The 27,944-nt window shown below is 40.1% G+C and overlaps 1 protein-coding gene and 1 non-coding gene across 2 annotated transcripts; both read right to left on the bottom strand.

Moving 5' to 3' along the window:
- Nucleotides 1-26,620, bottom strand: ARCN1 (archain 1 coat protein complex I subunit delta). The gene is made up of 10 exons (XM_086678966.1): nt 26,467-26,620; nt 13,975-14,238; nt 12,975-13,154; nt 12,659-12,864; nt 11,836-12,000; nt 8,956-9,121; nt 7,461-7,608; nt 7,032-7,140; nt 3,468-3,672; nt 1-1,778 (listed from the first exon to the last, which is right to left on the bottom strand). Exons 1-10 carry the CDS (start codon nt 26,467-26,469, stop codon nt 1,689-1,691), a joined length of 1,536 nt encoding a protein of 511 aa, XP_086535092.1. The 5' UTR covers nt 26,470-26,620; the 3' UTR covers nt 1-1,688.
- On the bottom strand, nt 10,914-11,020 carry LOC112866281 (U6 spliceosomal RNA). The gene has a single exon (XR_003224115.1). It is a non-coding gene; the product is annotated as a U6 spliceosomal RNA (small nuclear RNA).
- Nucleotides 26,621-27,944: the final 1,324 nt, after the last annotated feature.

The raw sequence follows: 27,944 nt of genomic DNA on the forward strand, positions 1-27,944 counted from the left end.
TTCATTTTATAATACTCTTTATTTGATTCAAGAATCTTCCTTCTTTGTGTACACTGGAATGTTATATTCCCTATGTATTTTACAGGGTTACAAAACGTCTTTCATTTTAAATATTACCCCAAAAGTAATTTCAGAAAAAAAAAAAAAAGTTGTGAAACTAAACAGCTTTAAAAAAATCGTATGGACAAGCAACTTTTTCAAACAAAACTGGATTAATAAGATTTCTTGCCTATTTAACTACATGACAGATTTCTTGTCCCAGTCCCCTTCCTCAGAAAAACCTCGTGTGGAAACCAAGCCAGAGATAAGGATTCTTCCCTGATGCAGTTAAGGGAAAGGGAAAGGCCAGAAATTTCTTTGGCAATCAATTCCATCCATGGCCATCTGTGTGTGGCTGCTCTGCTTCGAGGACAGCACACTCTTTGCAGGGGAGGCCAGATGTTGTCCCCAGTGGGAGTGGTACTCTCCAGCCAGCTGGAAGCGCAGCAGGTCACCTAGTCAGCCACCTCGCCCCCTTCCTGGGGCTACAGCCCAGCAGCTCAGCCAGCATACGAAGTGCAATACTGGGTTAAAAAGCCCAAGTGGGGCTGGCTGATGGAGTCTTCTTCACTGCAAGAGTAATGGGTGAGATGGGCACGAGGACACGCAAGAGAAAAGGCTCAAGGGAGGAAAAGGAAGGATTTCACAGACAGGGAGAGTTGGAAAGGACCGGGTAACGCACAGAACAGCCAAGAGGAAGGAGGTGGTGAAATCGAGGCAATGTGAGTAGATCACAAAGACCATGAGCTCTCACGTTTTAGCTGAAGTACTCAAAATGTAAAGAACTAGAAGCTTGGGTAGCACCAGCAGCAGACATGATTACCTGTGGATGTGAAATCCCTAACCGGACATAACCATTCTCCTCTCAGGCATCTTGAAGCGGGGCTATGCCATTTGAAAGGTGCTTCTCAGCTATCTGTAATAGTGACACAGGTAGGCTTCACAGTACTGTTCTAAACTGGAGGGACAGGACTGGAAGGAAAACAACTTGGCAGAGGAACGGAGGGATGAGTGGACATAGGAAAATGACAAAGGACGTCCTTTTCTTTTAACTTCTAGACCTCATGCCCCTTAAGCAGTTCGCCTGAATAGCCTGAAGATCGAGAATTGGTTAGATCAACTGTTTCCAAGAGTGCCGAATATAATGCCTATATACAGATGATCCCAGCACTTGATTGAATGTACAGAAAGAAAAAAAATGAGGGTTAAAGAGTCTGAAAGATCAAAATTTGAAGAGAAAAAGAGGGGAAAAAATAAAAATAAAATGTGAAAGAAAACTTTTTAAACAAAGTACGAAATGTAACTATATTCAGGGATTAAAACAAAGGAGCAACGACTGAGGTGAAGGCAGAGAAGCTGTTTAACTGGGGGTATTCTCTGGAGAGCGTGCTTTCCTGCTGGCCAGTGAAATCTGCCAAAGAAATCAGCAGCCTTTCCCTTTATGTTTGTGTCTTTCTTTGCCAAAGAACGTCTCTGTGACACTTAAACACTGAGGGTGAGTTGAGGGTCCTTGCGCGCAGAGAATCGTGCATTGTACCAGAAAAAAAGGGTCTCCAATGGCTTGTAGATTTGGAAAAAACTCTTCAGCCACTGTTGGCTTCTTCTTTATTAATTTGAAATTTTTCCTTTCTGGTTCCCTCTCCTTGGTATTACAGGATTTCATACTTATCCACTAGGAAAGTGGTCTCTGTGGAAAACCTTACAGGGCTGTTTCCATCTACCTGGGTCACTTTGGTAACCTAGGGAAACAAACAAAGAATAAGGTAAAGCAGGAGGGCAAGTCTCCAAGGTGCCGACTAAATTCTCAGGACAGAATGGATCAAATTCCCTTAAAGCAGCATTAAAAATAACTCAAAAATACTAACAAAGTTCAATTCACAATTGGATCTCACAGCGGCACCCGTCCCCACTGACATGATTAACCGGCTTCCCACACAGAAAAGACAACTGATGGGATGAGATTAGAGTGAGTGGTTATCAAGTAAAAGATCTAGAATGAGTGGCCATTACCCAGGTCCTGCCCCATAAAACCTATGAAGTTCACAGACATTTTATCAGGTTGATCAATTAATATTTTGACCCCAAATGCAAAATTCTAACTCTTCAACTTTATTTGCTTGACTTGCTGTCAAAGTGTAAGTGGCTCTATCACACGTATTTTCTAGACATGGCTGTGTCCTTCTGTGACATCTCGTCTTTTCCTTTTAATTATAAATGTCTAGTTTAATGAATTACCTGTAACAATAGTGCCTGTAATGGCATCAACATGATGCCTGAACCACTGATTCATATTTTCTAACGAAGTTTTTCAAAAGTTCCCAAACAGGAAAATGTATCCTTTTTTTTTTTTTTAAGTTGTTTTGTTGTTGTTTTTTTGTTTTAATTTAAGTATAATCTCTATACCCAGCGTGGAGCTCAAACTCACGACCCCAAAATCAAGAGTCGCATGCTCCTCCTCCAACTGAGCCAGTCAGAAGGCCTGAAAATGTACCATTTCTATTTAATGTCTTGGGTTCAACCACATGCTCCCAATATTGATAGCCTTATGCCTATAATTAAGAGTGGAGAGAGAACTGCTTTTTAAAATGATCCAACACAGGAAGGAAACTGTAATCTCCCAAATACTTAGAGGAGAGCCAGAGACCATCTGGGAAGATAAGATAGTGCCACAATAACAAGCAAATCACCAAGTCAGAGGGAACAATGACAATATGAACCGGGCCCTTGTAATGCAACTTCAAAAACTGGAGTAACAAGGACTTAAAAATAACGATCTAAAGAAACAGCTCGCAAATTTCCTTTGCTTTGCCTATCTAAAGGGCAAAGTTGGTAACAGAATTGGTTGATGATTATCTGTACTAACGAAGGGATGCAGTAACACAAAAAATCCAAATATTGTATCCATTTGTATTAGAATCACTTTTGAGAGGAAGTAATTTTGCCTTCCAAATAAACTTTCCTTCCTTGTGTTCAAACTGAGTGGCATATAAAAGGGATAAGAAAACCTTGGGTTGCATGTTTTGGTAAAAGGTTTTAAAAATATATGAGATTATTTAGAAAAGCAGGAAACTAAGAGATCTAAATCGTGCACAATCCGTAAATACTTTTATATATATTCATATTCAATTCCTTGACCTTGTCCAATCTAGAGAGGAAAATTGAGTTAAAACAGGAGAAGAATTTGACCAAGACCATTCAATGAGAGTCAATAATGTAATCTGCAGTAAGACCAGCTCTTCTGATTTTTTTTTTCTAACGTAAGTTCTAGGTCCAATGTAAGACTTGAACTCACAACCCCAAGATCAACAGTCGCATGCTCTACTAAGCCAGCCAAGCACGCGCCCAACTTTTCTGATTTTTGATCCCATGCTGCCTATCTGGCATCTGTCCCACCACTTTCCCCGTTACGTGCTTTTAAAAGGTGGTACCTGTATGTTACAGTAGTTTCTTTTGGAGATGAAAGAGACTTGAACAGGGAAGAAATCATTGGGCTGCCCAGCAATGCTGAATTCGAGGCTGCCACTCTTATTTTTGGCATCAATCACTGGCAGGCACCACTCCAAGGTATTTCGTCGACTGTCATGTCGATACTCGCCATCAATCTCGCCAATCACCGGTGCGCCGACACCGGATCTGTCATGAGAAACACCTGTGTCACATTAGCTGTCCAGAGCTGGAAGAATTCTGCCAAGGAAAACCAGCCCCGAATTTGATTATGCTCCTCAAATTCTGCCCACTTTATATGATCCTTGAAAAAAAAAACGAGGTTCCCTAATAACTGCAAGGATCAAACAGTCTTAGCACCTTGGCCAAAGGGTCCCACTCACTGCCTTTTATAGATATGGATACATGCAACCATGGGTAATTGGCAGATATATCCGTGGGCTGCTCCAACTTGTGGATCAGATCTGAAGCTAGCAGGGGACTGAGACTGACGAACATGTGAAGGGGGGTGTATTTCCAAAAGTCCTGCACCAAGGGTCTGTTGCCCTGTCAAGAAAGAATTTTAACATAATGCAGCTCTCTTTATAGGTGACAATGGGGGGAAAACAGGGTGATTGTAGTGGTGGGAAACCTTACACACCATTACGTGGTTATTTAGAAATGGAAATAAATTGTCTTTGAGAAGAGTTTTCAAAAGACCTTAGAACAAAAAAAAAAAAAAAAAGACCTTAGAACATTTCAAAACTTGTACTTGACGCCAATGGGTCTGATTTACAATCCAGTAAGCGGACTTTTATTTGATAAGTGAAAACACAATTTCCTCTGCCCAGAATGTGAACGTGACGGGAGAAAAGACACACAGCTGTTCTTTAGTCTGCAAGAGAACCAGGGCTAGTTAGGATGTACTCTGTACCCCCAAATGTGGCTGATCGGCAGTGTCACCCCTCCTACACATTCTAAATTTACCATCTTTTAATTCGCCAATGACATTAAATGCTTGTATTAGGGACACAGTAAATAAGGAAGACAAACATTTTAAGGGCGATACAACATGATCAGCTCTTCCCTATCCATTTTATGGTCCCAGTTGTATATATGTTTCTTCCTCTGCTCTTGTTCCGATTCCGATTCCGATCTCTAAAATCGAATCAGTTCTAGACAACAGAGTGAAATGTTGTGTAAGGGTCTTTTCTGGAGACTACTGCAAAACTGAACTAAGACACAGGAAACCACCATAACCACAATTATAGGGTAGATGGAGAGGCCTAAAAATTGTGGCATCCTAAAAATAGCGTAGTAAAACAAATCTTGACAAAACAAAACCCACACCTGTCACCAACGCCCAACCCCTACAATGGTTCAAGGTAGCCATCTATTGTTCTAAAAGAATAACCATGCTGTGAAGAATAAGATAGTTACTCCAATAAAGAAGAGACTGGTTATAAAGCATACTTTTTATTTTTAAAATTTTTAAAAAAATGTTTGAGAGAGAGAAGATGAGAAGGAGTGGGGGAAGGGCAGAGAGACAGGGAGACAGAGAATCCCAAGCAGTTTCCACATTGTTAGCACAGAGCCCCATTCAGGGCTCGATCCCATGAACTGAGAGGTCATGACCTGAGCCAAAGTCAAGAGTTGGACACTTAACCTACTGAGCCACTCAGGTGCCCCAAGCATATTTTTTTTAATGGAAAAATAAGAATGACTAAAAACCAGGGGTGCCTGGATAGCTGAATCAGTTGAGTGTCCAACTTTGGCTCAGGTCATGATCTCACAGTTCTTAGGTTTGAGCCCTGCATCAGGTTTGGGCTGACAGCTCAGAGCCTGGAGCCTGCTTCAGATTCTGTGTCTCCCTCTCTCTCTGTCCCTCTACCACTTGTGCTCTGCCTCTCTCTCATAAATAAATATTAAAAAAAAATTTTTTTTTAAATCCTTCCATTTAAAAAGAATGATTAAAAACCTGACCTGGCCACATAAATGTCTGAAGGACATCAAAAAGGAAACAAAACTACAAATTAAATTAGTACCATTTTCTCTGCAATAACAATATAACAATAAAAATACATTAAGAATATGCTTATTAGGTATAATGACACCCAATACTTAATCACGGGAGGTAGGTACTGAGAGGAAGAGGAGAGGGGCTAGGAATTCATTGGTGATATAATAGCACACACTCAATGGAAATGAGTGCTAGTGAGATTAACTTGAGGGAGAGAATATTTCTAGATGATCCTGGAAAGTAGGCACAGAACAAAAACTTATTGGAACTGATTTTCTAGGGGTGATGGATATTATCATTATCTTTATTGTGGTGATGGTTTCACAGATGTCTATGTGTCAAAACTTATCAAATTGTACAATTTAAATATGTGTAGTTTGTGGTAGGTCAACTAAACCACAATAAAACTGTTAGGAAATTCACTAAAACTAATGTAGATATGTATTCCAGCAAGAATAGTTCCCTTGAAAATGTACTCTCAGGGCACCTGAGTGGCTCAGTCGGTTAAGCGTCCGACTTCAGCTCAGGTCATGATTTCACAGCTTGTTGAGTTCAAGTCCCATGTCGGGCTCTGTGCTGACAGCTCAGAGCCTGAAGCCTCCTTCAGATTCTGTGTCTCCATCTCTCTCTGCCCTCCCCGCCCCCCGCCCATGCTCTGTCTCTCTCTCTCTCTCTCTCTCTCTCTCTCAAAAGTAAATAAACGTTAAAAAAAAAAAAGGAAGGAAGAAAGAAAGAAAAAATGTACTCTCATCTTTAAATTTTTTTTTTCAACGTTTTTATTTATTTTTGGGACAGAGAGACAGAGCATGAACGGGGGAGGGGCAGAGAGAGAGGGAGACACAGAATCGGAAACAGGCTCCAGGCTCCAAGCCATCCGCCCAGAGCCCGACGCGGGGCTCGAACTCATGGACCGCGAGATCGTGACCTGGCTGAAGTCGGACGCTTAACCGACTGCGCCACCCAGGCACCCCTGTACTCTCATCTTTAGCTGAAAGTTTAGAGAGCAAAGTGAAGATTCAGTCAGATTTAATTTCTTTGAGTAGCAAACAAAACTGAGAATGGTTTTTGACAAGGAACTGGCTCCTCCTTCTGGAAGTCTTCATTACTACAGGAACAAACAGGCCCAACATCTGAAAACACAGCTCTAGAACTACAACTGGCTGTTTGAGTTGGTTTTAAAACCGTAAATCCACTCCTTTTAACGTGTACAGCTCCGTGCACTTTGACTATGTAATCTTGTAAGCACTATCACAATCAAGTCAGAGAACATTTCCATCATCCTCAAAAGTTCTCTTGTGCCCTGTTAGTCAACTGCCTTCCTCTCCATCTCCTGACTTCTGTTCTAGGAGTATGACACATTTTCACAATGTCCGATAAGTGGAACCGTATAGTATCGATTTGTATCTGGTTTCTTTTACAACTGATCTTTTTAGGAAGCAGATTTTTATGATGGATAGACAACTGAGTGCTGCCTCCAAAACAAGTTCCGAAAGGTTAGTTCTAGAAGCCCAGCACAGAAAAAACTGATTATGTCAGGGACACCACTTACGGGAGTGGGATGGTGATAATCACATCATTCAGTTCTAAATGATCTTCTTGCAGCTCATATTCTATGTTGACATCACAGCCATTTCCACTCTCTGAGGGCCAGCAATTAACTGAGAAGAAAAGCAAAGCAGGAATACTCAAATACTAAAAGGAGAGTGGAGAAAAGTTAAGATGGCAAATCAAAACTGACAGCTGCAGGCCTTAAATATCCTAACATAAACTATTATAAATAACAGTTTCAAAAGTAAAGCTATTAAAAATGAAAGCTCATGATTAACATACACAAAACCCAGCACTAAGTCCATTTTGAAAGATGGTCATTTTGTCAAAAAAGCATTCTGCTGTGGCAATGAATGTAGAGTGTACAAGCCAGGGCTATTTGTGGTTCTCAGTGTGGACTAGTTTAGTGGGACTGACCAGAAGCACTTACTTGTCAGTGGAATAAAAGATTCTTCTGTGGTTTGTAGCCTCCACTTTAGTACCCCTACGTCACTGTTGACTGGGAACGACTTCTCTGGATTCTTCAAGCCAATTAGAGATTCTGCAGTGAAAAGTTTTTTATCCACATTTGGATGGGTCTAAAGTAAGAAGGAAAAGAAAACTTCTGAGTTTCAGGCATTAAGAGACAGGAAATAGGGGTGCCTGGTGGCTTAGTCAGTTAAGCGTCCAACTCTCGATTTCAACTGAGGTCATGATCTCACAGTTCTTGAGACTGAGCTTTCAGCCAGAGCCTGTGTCTCTGCTTTCAGCCAGAGCCTGCTTGGGATCCTCTCTCTCCCTCTCTTTCTGCCCCTCCCCCACTCATGCTCATTCTCTCTTTCAAAATAATAAACATGAAAAAAAAAAAAACGCCAGAAATTTATGTTAAAAAAAAAAAAAAAGAAAAGAAATTCCTTCTGGTCTTACATGGCCCATAATCTAAATATCTAAGATAGAATACCATGGGGCACCTGGCCAGGCCAGTTGGTGGAGCACGCAACTCTTGATCTCAGGGTTGTGAGTTCAAGCCCTTAATAGAAGAGAACAGGAGTACCTAAAAAATGCCAATTCCTTTTGATTTGAAGAAAAATTTCCCTTCTTTGAAGAATTTTAAAAAGATTTAAGACATTTTAAAAGTAATAATTAAAATAATTTCAAGTCTAAACTATTTTGTTTGTAATTGAACAAGTTAATGACTTTGTAATTGAAAAAAGTTAAATACATTCAACCAAGTCCTTTCTAAAAATACTTCACAGGAAGCAACATCATGGGAGAGGCAGGCAAGCCAAGTAGAAGACTAAGGTTAGATGCTGATCAGTTGCCAGGGTCAGATATGAGTCCTGGCCTTATAGTCAGCAGGCAGGAGAGGGAAAAGTTCTGTTGAAAGGTTAGCTGCAATCTTGCCAAGAGCACTCAAGTTGTTAAAATTCAGGCCATGTAAGATGGACTACAGAAATCATATTAATGGGGCGCCTGAATAGCGCAGTCAGTTAAACATCCAACTCTTGATTCTGACTCAGGTCATGATCTCAGAGTTTGCAGAGTTTGATGCCCCGCATGGGCTCTGTGCTGACAGTGCCAGAGCCTGCTTGAGATTCTCCCTCTTTCTCTGCCCCTCCCCGGCTCACACTCTCAGTCTCTCTCAAAAAATAAATAAATAAACTTTAAAAAGAAATCAGGGGCACCTGGGTGGCTCAGTCGGTTAAGTGTCCGACATCAGCTCAGGTCACGATCTCAATTTGTGGGTTCGAGCCCCACGTCGGGCTCTGTGCTGACAGCTCAGAGCCTGGAGCCTGCTTCGGATTCTGTGTCTCCCTCTCTCTCTGCCCCTCCCCCCAAAATAAATAAATATATAATATAAAAAAAAGTAAAAAGAAATGTTTTCTGTGTTCTATGGTTCAAAGGAGAAACTCCAGTTGACTCCCTTATCCAAAACCTCTCCACACCTGTAGCTGCACCCCCTTCTTATCTTCATTCTCTACATGAAGACGAATTCGGCCAAACTTATCGTCTGAGATCCTAAGCATGATCATGCCATGCAACTCCATATTCTGCAATCCTCCATCTCGGCCACAGGTGAGTGTGATCTTTTCCTCAATCTTCATGTGCACACTGTAGGGAAAAAGTAATAAAATCTGTTCATAAAAGCAGGAACCAGAATTCCCTTTCTCCAGGGTTTAATGGTAATGAGCCATCAACAACTTATTTTAAGGTGCTACTGCTGTACGTACAAAATTTAAAGCACTAGATTCAGCCCACAAAGTCTCAGCTGTGCAAACAATGTCATTCACTAAAGAAAGGGTTATAATGGCAGAAGTATGGAAATAACTCAAGTGTCTATCAGGAGGGAACTGCTTAAACACATAAAGGTACGTCCACAAAAATGAACACTGCTATGAAGAAACGGGGCAACAACTGAAAATGCTTTTCATCTGAAAATAATTTCAACAATGAAAAAAATTAAAATTATACCAGAAATACATTTATACACTTTTTAAATGCTGTTAACGTTTTGCCCCACCGTCTGTTTTATCATTTGCAATACTCTCTACAACTATTATTTGATTTCTTTTCCTGAACCATTTAGAGGCAGATTATACATACCATGGCCCTTTAGCCCTAAACACTTCAGAGTATTGCAAGAATAGGATATTCTCTTACATAACCAAAGTACACATTAACTTCGTAAAGGAACATTGACACTTTGTTTAATCTACCAACCATATGCCAATTTTGTCAGCTGACCTAATAATGTCCTTTAAAGTTGTACAAGATCCAGTTTAGGATAAAGTCTTACATTTAGATGTCACGTCTTTATAGCTTCAAATAAGGATATTCTCATCTCCAAAATAAGTAAGTGAAAAAAGCAACTGGAAAATGTACCTAGTATGTTATTACCACTTACATATAAAAAGAAAAAAATACATATATTTTTATTCATCTACATATAGACTATACTCCTCAGAAGAATACAAGAAGAAACTAATTAATACTAGTTGCCTCTGAAAAGACAAACTTGCCTGGCTAGGTGGGAGAAAGACTTTTAATTGTAACACTCTTTGAACCTTTTGAATTTTGAACTATATGAATGTATCACCTAACACAAAAAAATAAGTGAAACAAAAAGTGCTGCCTCTCTGGGCAATTACGAAGTACAAAGTATCCATATCCTTTACTACAACTATTTTTAACTGGGTGAACTGCAGAAGCTAAGAAGAATATTCTGGCATCCTATTTTGTTCTCTGTTCCACCACAGAAGTCTTCCCAGAAACAGAGGAATGAGACTCAAGACCACAAAGGAGCGCATCTTCAAATAGCGCAGGGGCCCATGCGTCTTCACAAGAGTCTGCTCCGTGCTCAGCAAGTATTTCATCATTTAGCAAAGAACCTCGAGCCCTCTCTAATACATTACAGTTTCCAGCATCTTTTTAAAATAGTGTCACACACTAAGCAACCACCAGGAATAGCAAAGGAGCTTTAGCGATTTAAGAGATTTATCCCAATGTATCCCTGTTCATTTCATACAGAAAAGGATATACAAAACACTCCTCTTTCATGCACACCTGATAAAAGTATTCTCCCAGACTCATCTTTCACTTGACCCCAAAACCATCAGCAACAGTAGAAGGTCTGGGCTTCAAGACAAGAAATCTGAGTCATGAATATGTGAACTTGGTAACTAAAAATGTTACCAACCCAATCCTTAGATCAGAAACAAATCAAAATATTCTATACTGAGTTTAAGTACTGAAAAGGCAAATGAAGTTAATTTGCTATTAAAGATATTTATACATTTCGTATTAAAGATTGGTTCTCCTGAAAGTTTAATTAGAAGAAGACATGCCAAAATACAGTGTAGGGCTGCTACACCTCTAGCTCTCTAATTCAAGTCCACTTTTTTTTTTAAAATATGGAAGCTTCTCAAATTTGCGTGTCATCCTTGCACAGAGGCCATGCTCATCTTCTCTGTACCGTTCCCATTTTAGTTTATGTGCTGCCCAAGAGAGCACTAATTCAACTCCACTTTAAGAGACAAGGCACACACTAGGCATGAAGACAAGTTACTTATAAATTTAGCCAGCAGAGTTGATAAAAGGTAAGTTCTAAACTTCACAGGAAATAAATAGCTGAGAGCCACAGTTAAAATCACGGTTAAAAAAAAAAAAAAAGACCACGTGCTAAAATCTGGAATATATTCTAAGTCTTTTTTTTTTTTTTAACACTTTGATTTTATCATTATTTTTTTAATGTTTACTTATCTTTTTTTTTTTTAAATTTTTTTTTCAACGTTTATTTATTTTTGGGACAGAGAGAGACAGAGCATGAACGGGGGAGGGGCAGAGAGAGAGGGAGACACAGAATCGGAAACAGGCTCCAGGCTCTGAGCCATCAGCCCAGAGCCTGACGCGGGGCTCGAACTCACGGACCGCGAGATCGTGACCTGGCTGAAGTCGGACGCTTAACCGACTGCGCCACCCAGGCGCCCCTAATGTTTACTTATCTTGAGAGAGAAGGAGAGAGAGAGCAAGTGAGCGTGAGCAAGGGAGGGGCAGAGAGAGAGGAAGAGAGAAAGAATCCCAAGCAGGGTCCACGCTGTCGTCACAGAACCCAACCCGGAGCTCAATCTCATGAACCATGAGATCAGGACCTGAGCCAAAATCAAGAGTCAGAAGTTTAACCAACTGAGCCAACCAGGTGTCCCTAAAATATATCCTAAGTCTTTTAAATTCTAGAAAAACTAAAAGTCACATAAAGAATTTGTAATGCGCTAAAATAAACATTTTTAAATATATGGTCTGTTCTTACTGAAAAAGTTACTACTCACCTTTCCATATTAATGGGTGGAGCATGCACTTTGGTTGCATCAGAAGTACGCTTGCCCATATTGGAGGACATGATAGTTTCACCTTCAGATTTCAATTTGTCTACAAAATTATCTACTTCCTTCCCTTTGGCTCCAAGTTTCAAAGCCTTGCTGGGGCCTGAAGGCCTAAGTGGAAGAATAAGAAATAACAAAGTAAGAAAAAACATACACATGATTTTTAAAAATTAGTGAATTAGTAACCCCATATCATTGAAGCTTTCCCTAAAGCTGTTAAGAGGCATGTGCAGATCTCAAGGGAAAAATCAAAGTATCCTAGGGTTTAGTGGAGAATTAGACTATTCCCTGCCCAAACTGGCAGCCGAGTCACTATTAATATGTAAGCTTCAAGTACCTAAAGAGCAAAGGTACATTTATGTAAGCATGCATGATCAGATGAAAACTTTGTACTTTTCGTCCGGATAAATATACCTGTGCATAAACTGTTGCACATAGTACTTTCAGGTAGTTCAGATTCTCCCTGAAAGCCATTCACACTTAGATTAAAAAATGCTCCATAAACAGTTAAATAGCCCCTTCTTTCCCAAAATAAGGCAATTCTCATGGTATAATTTGTAAAAGAACTCTTTAACACAAAAATTCTCTACCTTCAGATTTCTCCTTTATCCCTTTATTATGTAGCCAATGTAGCCAAATTTAATATTACATCTTACTTCATCAAGTCATTCATAATTTCAACTTGCCAGAAATCAGTTATCACTCCACAACACACACATACAGCCTTCATCTGCCGTTCTAGGGTTGCTGGTGATACACTGGACTATACCTGGCTGGTGCAGGTGCCACTTTTGGTTTATCGGTTTCAATGATGGTCTCTGTGATCATGGCAGCTGTGCTGCCTCCAGATACTGCAGAGCTTCCAAACCCTCCAAATCCTGGTGCTTTTTTGCCCTGCCTCTCTGCATCTCTTCGGGCCTGTTGTAATTCCTTTGCTTTACGCCGCATCTCAGCCTTGGCTTCACGTTCTTGAGTCTACACAAAGAGACATCCATGAATGTGGCTTTGAATATAGGAAAATCAAAATACTAAAAGCCTAAAAGAAAGACACACGAACAAGAACTCCCAAAGAAGACCCTATTTACCTCTCTAACTGCTCTGAACACCTTCTCCTCGTGAGAATCCATTTCCGTGAAGGTTCTAATCTGTGCCAGGTTAACATTCTCCCGGTATCCCAGGGCAACGATTTCATCAAAAGCAAAAATTAAATCAAAACAGTGCTCAGATATTTCATTCTCCTCTAAGGCTCGGCAATACTCAGGTATCTAATAGTGGACAGCAATGGAAAAGAGATTTAAGATCTATCAGCATTTATGTTTCCCAAGTCTTATTCTTTAAAGTACACATATTTAAAAAAAGTAAAATAAAATACACAGATTTCAATAATCCTGAATCCCTCTGTTAGATCCTCTACCCTTTCTTTTAAGCAAGACTTTGGCATAAAGTGTGTGTGTGTGTGTGTGTGTGTGTGTGTGTGTGTGTGTGTGCGCGCGCGCGCGCATGTTGTGTTGTATTGTGTTATATCAATAAGTCTTATCTGGGGCACCTGGCTGGCTCAGTAGATAGAGCATGCAACTCGATCTTAGGGTTGTTAAGTTTGAGCCCCATGGTGGGTGTAGAGATAACTTAAAAATAAAATCTTAAAAAATAAATAGGGGCGCCTGGGTGGCTTAGGCGAATTAAGCAGCTACCCTTTTTCTTTAATGTTTATTTTTATAGAGTGTGTGTGCACACTCTCTCTTAAAATAAATATTTAAATAGATAAATAAATCTTATCTGATAAACATGATCTAAAAATATGGACACACAAGTGTCAGAACCACAAAAACAGATCGAAGCAACCACTTAAGGTCTGTGAAAGGAAAGGTCAGTTTGCACATTCTCTTTTGGGATACTTAGTCTAGGAGGGCACAAAGTGTTTGCTGAATGAATAGGGAAGAAGCTGTAGCAATAAACTGCTGGGGTAGGGGTGGGAGGCATGTGGCATGCAAACTGATAAGTAGCAGCTGCTTTGGGGGATAAACAGTTTCATAGAGAAAATTTAAAGCAGAAAACTATAACCCACCATTACAAAAGGACTCTTACCACTCTTGAGAAAAGCCTTAGGGTCTCCAGATCTTCTAAGATGTTACTGTTTTTGGTAGTGATCAGCACCATATACAGTTTCTCCATAGGCTGGTAGACATATCTTACACTCTCTGTTTCAACAAATGTATGCTGTTTTCCAGTGTTCATGAGCTTTGGAAACGCTGCTAACAAGCCCTCAATACGAGTTCGGGTCATCTCCACAAACTGTCGAGAAACAATAGCCTTTCCTGCTTTCGTGCAGACCGCTGCTGCCAACAGCACCTGCCAGGAACATACATGAAGTAAATACAAATTATTTCTTCAAATCTGTTTTCTTAGCATCCTCAGATCTTACACAGAATGCCACACTCAGTCATTCAGTGACGTGACCTTCAAACTCTACTTCATTGTTCTTTTCATTCTAGTATGTAATTCATAAAGTAAAACTACAATAGAGGAAAATGAAACTATCATTCCTATTTTTCAATACCACAGCTTAAGAAAAACTTAGTTAAAAAAAACAAAACACCTTTTTCCAAGTCTCCAAATATGTTTGTTAACAGATTCCCTAGAACTCAGAAACGGACTGCTCTTTGCTTTGGCAGACCCATGAAGAATAGTTAAAAACTTTTTCTAAGAACAGAAATCTCCACAGAAAAACAGGTCTGACCAGGATTAAAGGTTTAAAGGAAGCCCCTTGACCTGTCCTTTCATTTTTACCTAGAACATGGATCCAATCTAGTGAGTCTAAGTTGATCTTTTGCTCTTTGATTAATAACGTTCCCATCCCACACTATCTTACCTCCAGATATGTAAACAATCTGTAAAATGAGAAACTGAATGACTCAATGTTTTACACAGGTTGTGACACCAATCAATGATCAAGACCTACAGCCTTTTCTCACAGTCTGGCATTCATTAAACAAAACAAAGCACCAAAAGAAGACGAAGAGACCTCAAATGCCATTAGCAGGGGAGTAAGAAAATTAAGTACAGTATTAACCATCTCTACAGTGCAGGAACCCAAGAATTCACAAATACAAGTAACAAAAGGACTATTTACACATTTCAGAAGCCTCAACGCTGGGATACAACATCTGAAATAGCAGTATCCCACTAATCAGACTTCGCAGCTTTACAGAAACTGCCGAATAAGCGAGCAACTTGAAGAAAAAACAATTTAGTCAATTCAAATATTCCTATAGTCTCAGTACATCAATAGAGTTCTATAACAATTAGATGAGAACACAATGTCCTTATGCACCAAGACTAGGTAATTAGGTTATTTGGGAGATAATTACCATCATGTTTACTTCCAAGCAGCTAGGTGAAAACAATTTATATTAGAGAAGTGTTTGGTCTATAGACGTTCAGGGACTCCTGGGTGGCTCAGTCAGTTGAGCGACAAACTCTTGATTTCATCTCAGGTCATGAGATCGAGCCCCATGCTGGGCTCAGGGCTGCTGAGCATGGAGCCTGCATGAGATTCTTTTCTCTCTCTGTCCCTCCCCTGCACACACACATGAGCTCTCTCTCAAAATAAATAAGTAAACATTAAAAAAAAAAAAAAAAGGTGGGGGGGGGGGGCTTCAAATCTTCATGTTCACTTTAAGAAACTGCCCGGGCCATCAGGGTATGCACTGGAAAAGCCACTAAGTATCTGAATGATGTCATTTACAGAAGCAATCTGTACCACTCTGTCACCACAAAGGTAGAGTTGGTAGGTGTGCCCAAGGCCAACCAGTGGGGCTGGACAAGAGTTGGTGGCCCAAAAAGAATACTGAATTTTTACTGTACATGCTTAAAAATGCACAGAGAAATGCTGAACTTAGGGTTTAGACGTAGATTCTCTGATCACTGAGCACATCCAGGTGAACAAAGCCCCCAAGATGGGGAGAACTTACAGAGCTCGTGGTCACATCTACCCATACATGAGCTCTCTCTGCCACACTGAGATGATACTTACTGAAAAAGAGACTGTTCCTAAACCAGAAAAGGAGATTGCACAGAAGAAAAAAAAAAAACAAAAACCCAGAAGAAACTGAAGAAACAAAGACTGATGGCCTGGGAGTCAATTCCGTATAAAATAAGTGCAAATATGGGGTGCCTGGGTGGCTCAGTCGGTTGAGCCTCTGACTTCGGCTCAGGTCATTATCTCACAATTTTTGAGTTCAAGCCCCACATCAGGCTCTGAGCTGACAGCTGGGAGCCTGGAGCCTGTTTTGGATTCTGTATCTCCTTCTCTCTCTCTGCCCCTCCCCCACTCATGCTGTCTCTCTCTCTCTCTCTCTCTCTCTCTCTCTCTCTCTCTCTCTCCCCTTCAAAAATAAACATTAAAAACATACACATATATTTTTAAATAAATGTAAATAAAATTTAAAGTAGGGAAAAAATGTTTTTTTAAAAAAATGTCCTGGGGCGCCTGGGTGGCGCAGTCGGTTAAGCGTCCGACTTCAGCCAGGTCACGATCTCGCGGTCTGTGAGTTCGAGCCCCGCGTCAGGCTCTGGGCTGATGGCTCAGAGCCTGGAGCCTGTTTCCGATTCTGTGTCTCCCTCTCTCTCTGCCCCTCCCCCGTTCATGCTCTGTCTCTCTCTGTCCCAAAAATAAATAAACATTGAAAAAAAAAAATAATTTAAAAAAAAAAATAAATAAAAGGATCAAGAAAATATTTTTTTTCAGGGATTTTTATTTTTATTTATTTTTTTCAATATATGAAATTTATTGTCAAATTGGTTTCCATACAACACCCAGTGCTCATCCCAAAAGGTGCCCTCCTCAATACCCATCACCCACTCTCCCCTCTCTTCCACCCCCCATCAACCCTCAGTTTGTTCTCAGTTTTTAAGAGTCTCTTATGCTTTGGCTCTCTCCCACTCTAACCTCTTTTTTTTTTTTTTTTCCTTCCCCTCCCCCATGGGTTTCTGTTAAGTTTCTCAGGATCCACATAAGAGTGAAACCATATGGTATCTGTCTTTTTCTGTATGGCTTATTTCACTTGGCATTAACACTCTCCAGTTCCATCCACGTTGCTACAAAGGGCCATATTTCATTCTTTCTCATTGCCACATAGTACTCCATTGTGTATATAAACCACAATTTCTTTATCCATTCATCAGTTGATGGACATTTAGGCTCTTTCCAGAGTGCTGCTACAAACATTGGGATACAAGTGCCCCTATGCATCAGTACTCCTGTATCCCTTGGATAAATTCCTAGCAGTGCTACTGCTGGGTCATAGGGTAGATCTATTTTTAATTTTTTGAGGAACCTCCACACTGTTTTCCAGAGTGGCTGCACCAATTTGCATTCCCACCAACAGTGCAAGAGGCTTCCCGTTTCTCCACATCCTCTCCAGCATCTATAGTCTCCTGATTTGTTCATTTTGGCCACTCTGACTGGCGTGAGGTGATATCTGAGTGTGGTTTTGATTTGTATTTCCCTGGTGAGGAGTGACGTTGAGTATCTTTTCATGTGCTTGTTGGCCATCCGGATGTCTTCTTTAGAGAAGTGTCTATTCATGTTTTCTGCCCATTTCAAGAAAATATTTTAGATAGAGAGTCACAGAGTATAAAAATTTCCAGTTGATTACTTTAAGAATGGCAGCGGTGTCTGGCTGGCCCAGTCGGTTAAGCGTCCAACTTAGGCTCAGGCATGATCTCACAGTTCAAGAGTTCGAGCCCTGAGTCAAGGCTGACAGTCGGGTGCTGACAGCTCAGAGCCTGGAGCCTGCTTCGGATTCTGTGTCTCCCTCTCTCTCTGCTCCTCCCCCCCTCACCCCCCTCTGTAAAATAAAACAAGCATTAAATTTTTTTAAAATGACAAATAATCTAGCTTAAAAGTCCAAAAACAGTTATTTTTCCCCAAATATTTATATATTTTAAAATAAATAGTTTTGCACTCAAAAAAATCTATCTTTCACCAACACTGACCCCTTGGCCTTGGGAGGTTTTTGTCATCACCTACATATGAGGCAAAAGATATACTGAAGATAGTAAAGGATACCAGAAAAAGAAAAAAAATGCAAAAGGACTATGACACATTTCTCAAAGGAAATTATCCATTCCATGTCTTTAACTTTATTTATTTATTTTGGCTATAGATTTTTACTTTTTAATTTGGTTTTATTAAGGTATGATTAACGTATAAAATTGTTAAGATATTTAAAGTGTATATCGTGGCAATTCCATGTCTTTACATTAATCGTGTGAAATAAAGATTTCTTTAAATAAACGGAAGGGTAATTTTTGGTACACAGATAATGCTAATATTTTAATCTCTTTGTAGATGAAACTGACCTAAAATTATTACCAGGTCAAGAGTTATATTTGTACAGAAGGCCAAAACTAAATGTACTCAAGAAATTTGATTTCACATTTTTTTTTAAATTTTTTTAAATGTCTTATTTATTCTTGAGAGAAAGAGAGACAGAGCATGAATGAGGGAGGGGCACAGCAAGAGGGAGACACAGAATCCGAAGCAAACTCCAGGCTCTGAGCTGTCAGTACAGAGCCATGAGATCATGACCTGAGCCAAAGTCAGTGGCTCAACCAACTGAGCCACCCAGGTGCCCGTGATTTCACATTAATTTTTATCATAGGTTCATATTTCAACCATCTACAGATTTCTGGCAAAACAAAATTACTTTTTTCTTTTTCTTTTTTTTTTTTAAATTTTAGAGGGAGAGAGAGAGAGCGCGCACAAGTAGGGTAGAAGGGCAGAGGGAGAGGAAGAGAATCTTAAGCAGGTTCCATGCTGTGCACAGAGCCCAACCCAGGGCTCAATCCCATAAGTCACCTGGATCCTGACCTGAGCCGAAATCAAGAGATGGACACTTGGGGCACCTGGGTGACTCAGTCGGTTAAGCGTTTGACTTTTGATTTTGGCTCAAGTCATGATCTCACTGTTGGTAGGATTGAGTCTCGAGTTGGGTTCTGCATTGGCAGCTCAGAACCTGCTTGGGATTCATTCTTTCTTTCTTTTCTTTCTTCTTCCTTCCTTCCTTCCTTCCTTCCTCCCTCCCTCCCTCCCTTCCTTCCTTTCCTCTCTCTCTCTCTCTCTCCCCCCCTCCTCCTCCCCCCTCATCCTACTCATGCTTTCTCTCTCTCAAAATAAAATAAACATTAAGGAAAAAAAGAGTCCGACACTCTACCAACTGAGACACCCAGGCGCCCCTGGCAAAATAATTAAAAAGATAAAAATTTAGTCACTGTTTCAGCTTACTAATAAGGACAAGCAGGTAAATCTCTGTACTGGCTCACTATTGGTTTACATGCCACATATGTCCAAATAATAATATTTTTGCTCCAAAATGTCCCTCAGAAAAGAGCTGTACTGCATAAAAAACTTGTACATCAATGTTCATAGCAGCATCATTCATAATGATGAAAATAAGCTAAAAAGCGAAAACCCAAAAGTCTATCAACTGATGAATGGATAAACAAAGTGTATATCCATACAATGGAATATTAGTCATAAAAAGAAATGAAGAACATGCTACAACATGGATGAACTTTGAAGATATTGTGCTAAGTGAAAGAAACCAAACATAAAAGGCCACATCTTACATGCTTCCATTTATATGAAACATCCAGAATTGGCAAAACCAGAAACAGAAAGTTGATTAGTGGTTGCCAGGGGCTGGGAAAGGGGAAATGAGTGACTGCAAATGAGTACAGGGTTTCTCTTTGGGGTTATGAAAATGTTCTAAGTTTAGATAGTGGTGATGGTTGTACAACTTAGTGAATATACTAAAACATCTACTGAATGATATAAATTTAAAAGGCTAAATTTTATGGTATGTGATTTATATCTCAATTAAAAATAAAAAGAAGGGCAGGGGCGCCTGGTTGGCTCAGTAGATAGAGGATGCAGCTCTTGATCTCAGTGTCTTGAGTTCAAGCCCCATGTTGGGTGTGGAGCCTACTTAAATTAAAATTTAAAAATTAAAGGGGCGCCTGGGTGGCGCAGTCGGTTAAGCGTCCGACTTCAGCCAGGTCACGATCTCGCGGTCCCCGAGTTCGAGCCCCGCGTCAGGCTCTGGGCTGATGGCTCAGAGCCTGGAGCCTGTTTCCGATTCTGTGTCTCCCTCTCTCTCTGCCCCTCCCCCGTTCATGCTCTGTCTCTCTCTGTCCCAAAAATAAATAAACGTTGAAAAAAAAAATTTTAAATTTAAAAATTAAAAAAAATTTTTAATTAATAAAACAAAAAGGAGAGCAAACCCACAGATTAAGAGAGACTGAAGAAACCTGTCAACCAATCATAATATATAAATCTTATGTGACTCCTGATTCAAACAACTGTTAAAAAATGTAAGACAACAGGAAAATTTGAACAGTAAAAGAATAGTGAATGATAATAAGGAATTATTGATAATTTTAAAGGTGTGATATATCAATTAAAATATTATACAGAGTGCCTGGTTGGCTCAGTCAGAAAAGTGTGTGACTCTTCATCTCAGAGTTGTGAGTTCGAGGTCACATCAGGTGTACAGATAACTTAAATAAAATTAAAAAAAAAAAATGCATCCATTCCACACAGATAGAACTTAGGTAAAAACTAACACCAAAGGCAACACAAAAGGGACAAAGAAACAAAGAAACAAAAGGCAACTTGTAACCAGAAAGGTATATGCTGTGAAGAGGAGCAAGTCACCTCCTTTATTTTTTTTAAATGTTTATTTACTTTGAAAAAAGAGAGAAACAGGAGCAGGGGAGGAGCAGAGAAAGAGAGAGGGGGAGAGAGAATCCCAAGCAGGCTCCGTGCTGTGAGCCCGGAGCCCAACACAGGGCTCTATCTCACCACTGTGAGGTCTTGACCTGAGCATAAATCAAGAGTGGGCCGTTTAACCAACAGAGCCCCCCAGGAACCCCCATCTACTTTGCTTTATTAATTGGGCTTGTCAAAGGCTATTTATAGATTGGTGGTCTCCATTTTAACATTATTATAAAAATAACTAAATGATAATTTATTGAACACCTACTATACACACCAGATGTTCTCCAGGAATACTAAGAGGAAACCGATTAGCATTCTTCCTTCCAAAAGCCTAGTAGGATCTTAAAAGGTCACATCACAAGAAAAACCATTTTGTAAGTAAGTATGGTGAGGGATGTTAACTAGACTTATTGTAATGATCATTTCACAACATATACAAATATTGAATCATCATGCTGTACACCTGAAACTGATATAATGTTATATATCAATTATACCTCAATTTTATATTTTTAATGTTTATTTATTTTTGAGACACAGAGGGACAGAACATGAGTGGGGGAGGGGCAGAGAGAGAGGGAGACGTAGAATCTAAAGCAGGCTCCATGCTCCAAGCTGTCAGCACAGAGCTCGACCCCATGAACCATGAAATCGTGACCTGAACCAAAGTCGGATGCTTAGCCGACTGAGCCACCCAGGCGCCCTATTATACCTCAATTTCAGAAAAAAGCCTACAAGGGATAAGACACAAATAAGTGTAATACTGGGCAGAATGTGTTAAGTAACATACTCTGGGATTTCAAAGAGATTACTTCTAGTTGGTAAGATCAGGGATGACTTGGTGAAAGAAACAGCGCTTAAATCATGCTTTGATTAATTGGGGGAAGTTGAGTGTGTAAATATGAACAAACAGTAGAGTAAAACAGTAGGCAGGACCTAAGCAGAAGAGCTCTACTCTGAGACTCTCTTTGAGTCATTCCATTATACAGATACAAGCAAAATAAGGCTTCTGAAGTAGTACCAAAGTGCCCCACACTAAGTATGGCTCTAAACCTTGAAATACCCAAGACACCACAATCAGAGGGACCATGAAGCTGACACAGGTTTCTATTCACTATGTTATTCATGTCACCTCTGGAAGGTATGGTCACCTCTAAACAAGATAAATTTAACCTATTCTAAATTAGCATTCGTCTTCTTAAGTGCCTTGACATAATAAAGCTTCCCCTTCATATCAGTGTTCACCAATGTCAAACATTTACTTATTTTTTTGTCAATGTTTATATATTTTTTGTGAAAGCAAGACAGAGAGAGCGAGGGAGGGAGAGAGAGAGAGGGGGACAGACAGAATCCCAAGCAGGCTCCACGCCGTAAGTGTAGACAGAGCTCAATACAGGGCTCAGTCTCACAAACCATGAAATGATGACCTGGGCCAAAACCAACACTCAAGACGCTTAAATGACTGGAGCCACCCAGGAGCCCCAACGTTTAACATTTATTAAAATACAGTATACACAACAAGGTAAGTTAATTTTTCTGACTGTAATTTGAGCTGATTTTCTTTGGGGAAGAATGAATAAATATGATTCTCTATAAAGTTGCTTTATTTATTTATTACATTTTTGGAAAAGAACATTTAGACCTAAAAGGACCTTTCAAGAGCCCATGGTGGTTTTACAGATGTAAAAACCGAGGGCCCAAAAGTTAGATGACATCTCCAGGATTGTTGAAAACAAAACAACAACAAAAAAACATTAAGTTGAGCTTCGTCAAACAACCTTTCTCTTAATAATACTTAAGATGGTTTGAGTATATTATCATTTGTGTTTGGATTAAATAACAAGTCTCTTCTACCCAGATTTAACTACATGGATCAGAAAGTTCTTGGAGTAAAGAAACCTAAGGAATTAGTTTCTGTTCTGCCTCTGTCACTAATTATATATTGCATAAGTCACTTAATTGCTTCCCCAAAATAGAGGTTTATATGAAATCTACAGTGCCTTTGCATCTTTACAATTCTAAAGTTAAGCATTTGAAAATTTTATAGCAACTAAAAGTGTACAATACCCCCACTTTACACCCACCACTCCAGTAGCAATTACTTTGGAACAGTATTTTACATTAATATTAAGCTGCTAAAAGGCAAACTACCTCATCAAAACAAAACATGTGTGTGCAGACAGAGCTGTGTCTGAGATAGGCTGCCATACCATGTCTTCATCCCCACTAGTGATAAAGGTCTGAGAATAACAGGTAGTGATCCACCATAAACACGCACAATTCCCTAAAGAAAAAAAGCTGAAGATTTCCTCGAACCTCTAGATGTTCCATATTCCTCACTCCCAGAACTAGGCAGTCACTTTTTCCTTTGTAAATGACTGCAATGATGTCATATACACATATACGTGATTCATGATATTAAGGCTAGTTTCTACAACTGTCAGAGAGGATCACTTTGCCTTTCCTGTTTGCATGAGGTAATTACAGAGAGAATCAGAGGGATGATTACAATAAAATCTACACCTCATACAAAACCTAAAACTTGAAAGTTACTCAGTGAGAGTTTTAAGCTCATCCCAAGTTTCTTGTAGAGAATGAAAATAAAAGGACATTGTTCTCACTTTCGGCAGTAAAAACTTTCTACTTGAAGAATAAACAGTTGACAAATCAACAGAAACTCAAGAACTTTTTTCTTCTTTGCTGTACTCTCAAACAACAATCAAAAAGATACATAAAGAAAACAAAAGCTGTGCAGCTGCTATGTTATATACAAAGGTAAATAAAAGCAATAATAACACCCTAGTTGGGGACTGTTATTACTATGTAGGATTTCAGTTTCTTCCTCATTATGTGCAGATCATTCACAGGAACCAAAATCTAGCTTTCTAATAACTAATGACTTTTGGAACGGAATGTCATCATTTATATTCAATGTGTCCAGTCTGGTTTACTCATTGCTATCCTGAGTGAATAAAACAGCATTCTGTAAGTAACCAAAGATTTTACAGACTGTTGCTACCATGAGACTTCATATCAAGTTTATGCAATTCTAAATTTATTAAGACAAAGAACGGACCATACTATCTAACAAATGTTAAGAAAATAAGAACATGTTCTCATTAATTTGCAGAAAACTAGAAAGAAGATCTAATCAAAAGATGCCCTTTTCTGTACTTCACTTCATGACAAAGTCATCATAAGCCATTTGTTTCTGCATTTGTTCATTTATTTCCCCTACTAGGACTTCCTAATATGGGACATTTTGCATTAACTTCTTTGCATTAACAAAGGAAATTTATTTTTCAAAAATCAGCATTTATTATACCTAAAACTGTCAATACTGTGTGTCAACTTTAAAACTTTGAAAAAAGGAAAAACAGGAAAATGACATACCTACAACCCTCCCACCAACATTTATGTACTGATATCTTCAACTTACTCTGAAATGCATTTAAAAAATTAAAAATTAAAAAAAAAAGGTGGAGAGAGGGATGGATGGATGATTAAATGAGCAATAAAATAAACATAGAGAAATGTTAATTATAGAATCTAGCTGCTGATGGGGCGCCTGGCTGGCTCAGTCAGTGGAGCATGAGACTCTTGATCTTGGGGTTGTAAGTTCAAGCCTGCACTGGCTGTAGAAATTACTTAAAAATAAAATCTTAAAAAAAAAAAATGTGGGTGAAATAACTGTGAAGTTATTTCAACTTTCCTAGATGTTTGAAAGTTTTATAATAAAATGCTGAGGAAAAATCATCTTTCAGAAGTTCTGATACAACTTTTAGACAGAATAAATCTTACAAAACGTGACCTATTTGGACATTTCTACTATCTAGGAATCTTTTAGTAAAAGAATAAGACCCAAAAACATTATACAGAAATAATACTTAATAATTTCTTAACACTCAGCAGAGCAGAATATACCGAGATAAGTTTTTCTCCAGAGTACACCAATCTGTGGGTATCTGGCTCTTGCCAAGTCCCATATAATTTTTTAAAATATGCATATTTAAATATGACACAACTGTATGTATATGTACATATTCAAATAACATGCAAAATTTATTTTATGTTTATCACTCAATACCTAAGGCTTTATCATCTCTCACGTTATCAATGAATTAAAAATATTAAGTTCCAGGGCGACTGGGTGTCTCAGTCGGTTGAGCATCCAACTCATGGTATTGGCTCGGGTCACCATCTCACGATTCATGAGTTTGAGCCCCACATCGGGCTCTTCGCTGATGGTGTGGTGCCTGCTTGGAATCTGGTCTCTCCTCCCCTTTGCCCCTCACCTGCTTGTGCTCTCTCATATATTAAGTTCCAAGAACTTTTCAACAAACACGATTTTTGTAAAGACTATCTGTATTTGGTTTATGTACTACAAGACTTTAATTTTGCTATTAAAATTATAATATGCTCTAAAATGCACTAAATACACCCAGGATGTAAACAGCCAAGGAATTTAAGAATCCCTATCCCAATATTGAGCCTCCTAGTGGAAATGAAAAACGGGAGTTTTTGAAACATTTATGTCCAACAGTAAAGTTTATGAGGCAAACCTTCTGGGTGCGATTTATTTGCCTGAAGCTGAAAACAAAAATCCTTCAGTGGTTTAAAAACCAAGCATGAATCCTACCCCTGCACCATCCAAGTTCTCATCTAAAAACGCTGTCAACAGAACTTAATAGGATTGGCACCAGACTATACTGTCACCTCTCAAGTGTGTAGGAAGATGCTTTAAATCAATAATGAATTAACGGAATAAAAAAAAATCCTTCAAAAGATTTAAGAGCATCAAGTACACTAAGTCACTAGCTCATCTGGAACCAAAGAATTTCTCCTACTTCATAAATATCCACAAACTGATAAAGCCAAGATTTCGTGCTGTCAGCACTGTTTTGTCCCATCCTCAAACACATTAATCTTCTCCGTCTCTACAATAGATGAGAACATGAAGATCACGCATCTGAAGGCAAGGAACATCTGAAGAAGGGTGCAACCCCTTCTTGTCCCCCCCCCCCCACCCCGTGAGAGTTCCGATTACGATGTGCCACCTACACATTTTACTTCGGTAAGTTCCTTGAAAACAGAAAGCCTGTGTTCTCTATTACTCGCTCACATCTCCCTAACGCCCCATACACGGCATGTACTGGGTAACACTGACAAACGGACACACCTAAATTCTGTAGAAGTAGCGAAAGGTTTCAGGGACACCTGGGTCCTACAAACTAACGTCACAAGTTCCTCCTTCCTGTTCCATCTTCCTTTCGAACTTTCCTCTATTTCCCCCTTCCGAACAAACAAAAGAAGTCCTGAACACCAATGGGTTTGGATTCCGAGTATCAAGGGCCTACCAAACCCCGGGGACGAGAGGAGAGCCGATTACCGAAGAAAGGGAGCCCCCCCCCCCCCAAGAGGAGACCAGCCTGCAGAGCCCGGCCCCCAGGGAACCCTCTGGACACTAGCACCGAGGTCTGCAGCGAGACGATCTAAGCCACTCCACTACGCGGTTCTCGAACAGCAACACCCCGGGCCCAGAAGAGGAGGGTGCCCAGCTGGGCAGGGAGAAGGGGTGTGGGCGCAACGGGAAAAGGACTGCAGGCAGGTCCGTCGGATCTCCTGGGAGGTCAGGCACAGGACAGGGAAGTCCACACGGCTCCCCGAGCCCCGAGGGAAGTGTCCGGCTCCAGGCCCTCTGGGCGGGACTCCTCTGGCCCCAGCACCAGGCCGTCTGGCAGGGACAACGGGCAAGGGAAGCAGACCCCGGCAATTCGGACCGGCTCGGATCTTACCATGGTGAGGACGGTGACGGGGCTCACTCGCGTTTCCGGCTCCACTGGGGCTGGGGTCAGGGGAAGGGGAGCACCGGCAGCTCCGGACCTGCCGCCCCCCTGTCAGGAGCCGCTGCCGCTTCGCCTCTTGCCAAGATGGCGGCCTCGAGCCACGTCTCCAACCGGAAATGGCGCGGGTCAAAGGGCGGAGGGCGGGGCGCCGTGGGGTGGGGATGTGCAGTACCCGGCTGCTGGGCAGGTTTTGCCAAGGAGGTATAGGAGGCTCACGCTACAGCTCCGAAAGCTCCTGTTTTCTGTGCTTTCACAGATTGTCAGCGCGTTCGCTTAATTAGCAACACCTCTTACAGTTTATAAAGCCCTCGCAGCCACCGTATTATTTAATATACAAACTAACTGGTGTGCATAAGGGACTAGTATTCAGAATATATAAAGAACTCTTGGAACTCAGTAATAAAAATATGAGCTCATTTAAAAATGGGGACAATCCGGGTACCTGACTGGCTCAGTGCAAAGAGCATGCGGTTCTTGATCCTGGGGTTGTGAGCAGGAGCCCCACACTGGGTGTAGAAATGAGTTACAAATAAATAAATAAGGTAAATAAAAATGGGCGAACTAGACAAGTCTCCACAGAAGACAAAAAGGGGTGCCTGGGTGGCTCAGTCAGTTGAGCTTCTGACTCTTGATTTCGGCTCAAGTCATGATCTCAGGATGGTGGGATCGAGCCCCATGTCAGGCTCTGTACTGACAGTACAAGGCCTGCTTAGGATTCTCTTCCTCCACCCCTCCCCTGCTTGTGTTCTCTTTCTCTCTCTCCCTCTCTCTCTCTCTGTCTCAAAAATAAATAAACTTTAAAAAAAAGTAAAAAAGATATACAAATGACCAATAAGCACACAAAAAGATACTCAACATCCTTAGTTCTTAGGAAAATGCAAATCAAAATCACAACGAGATACCATTTCACACCCACTAAGATGGCTATAACAATAAGTGTTGGTGAGAATGTGAAGAAATTAAAACCCTCTCCCAATGCTGGTGGAAATGGAAAATAGTGCAGATGCTTTGGAAAAAGAGTTTGGCGGTTTCTCAAAAATTAAACAGAGTTACCATATGATCCATCAATTTCACTCCTTGGTACATACCCAAGAGAATTAAAAACATATGTTCATACAAAAATTTGTACACCGATGTTCCTAGAAGCATCATTCATAATAGCCAAAAAGTGGAAACAATGCAAATGTCCATCAATAGATGAATGAATAACAAAATGTGTCATATTAGTCATAAAAAGATAATGATACATGATACAACATGGATGAACCTGTTAAGTAAAGGAAACCAGTAACAAAACACCATAGCTTATGTTGGAAGACTTGCTCTGAACCTGTTCGTTCCATTTATAGGAAATGTCCAGGGTCGGCAAGTCCATAGAGGTAGAAAGTAGCGTTGCAAGGGATTAGGAGAGGGAAGAAATGGGGAGG

The sequence above is a fragment of the Puma concolor genome, chromosome D1 (genome assembly GCF_028749965.1).
Source record: "Puma concolor isolate L17-30 chromosome D1, mPumCon1.1.hap2, whole genome shotgun sequence".
Lineage (NCBI taxonomy): Eukaryota > Metazoa > Chordata > Mammalia > Carnivora > Felidae > Puma > Puma concolor.

What these genes read in the sequence shown, in the direction of transcription:
- ARCN1 (XM_086678966.1), bottom strand. An exon ending in TGTTCAGAGCAGTTAGAGAG is followed by an intron (nt 12,865 to 12,974) that starts GTAAATAGGGTC and finishes CTCTTTGTGTAG; the next exon opens with ACTCAAGAACGTGAAGCCAA. An exon ending in GAAACTACTGTAACATACAG is followed by an intron (nt 1,779 to 3,467) that starts GTACCACCTTTT and finishes TTGTTTCCCTAG; the next exon opens with GTTACCAAAGTGACCCAGGT.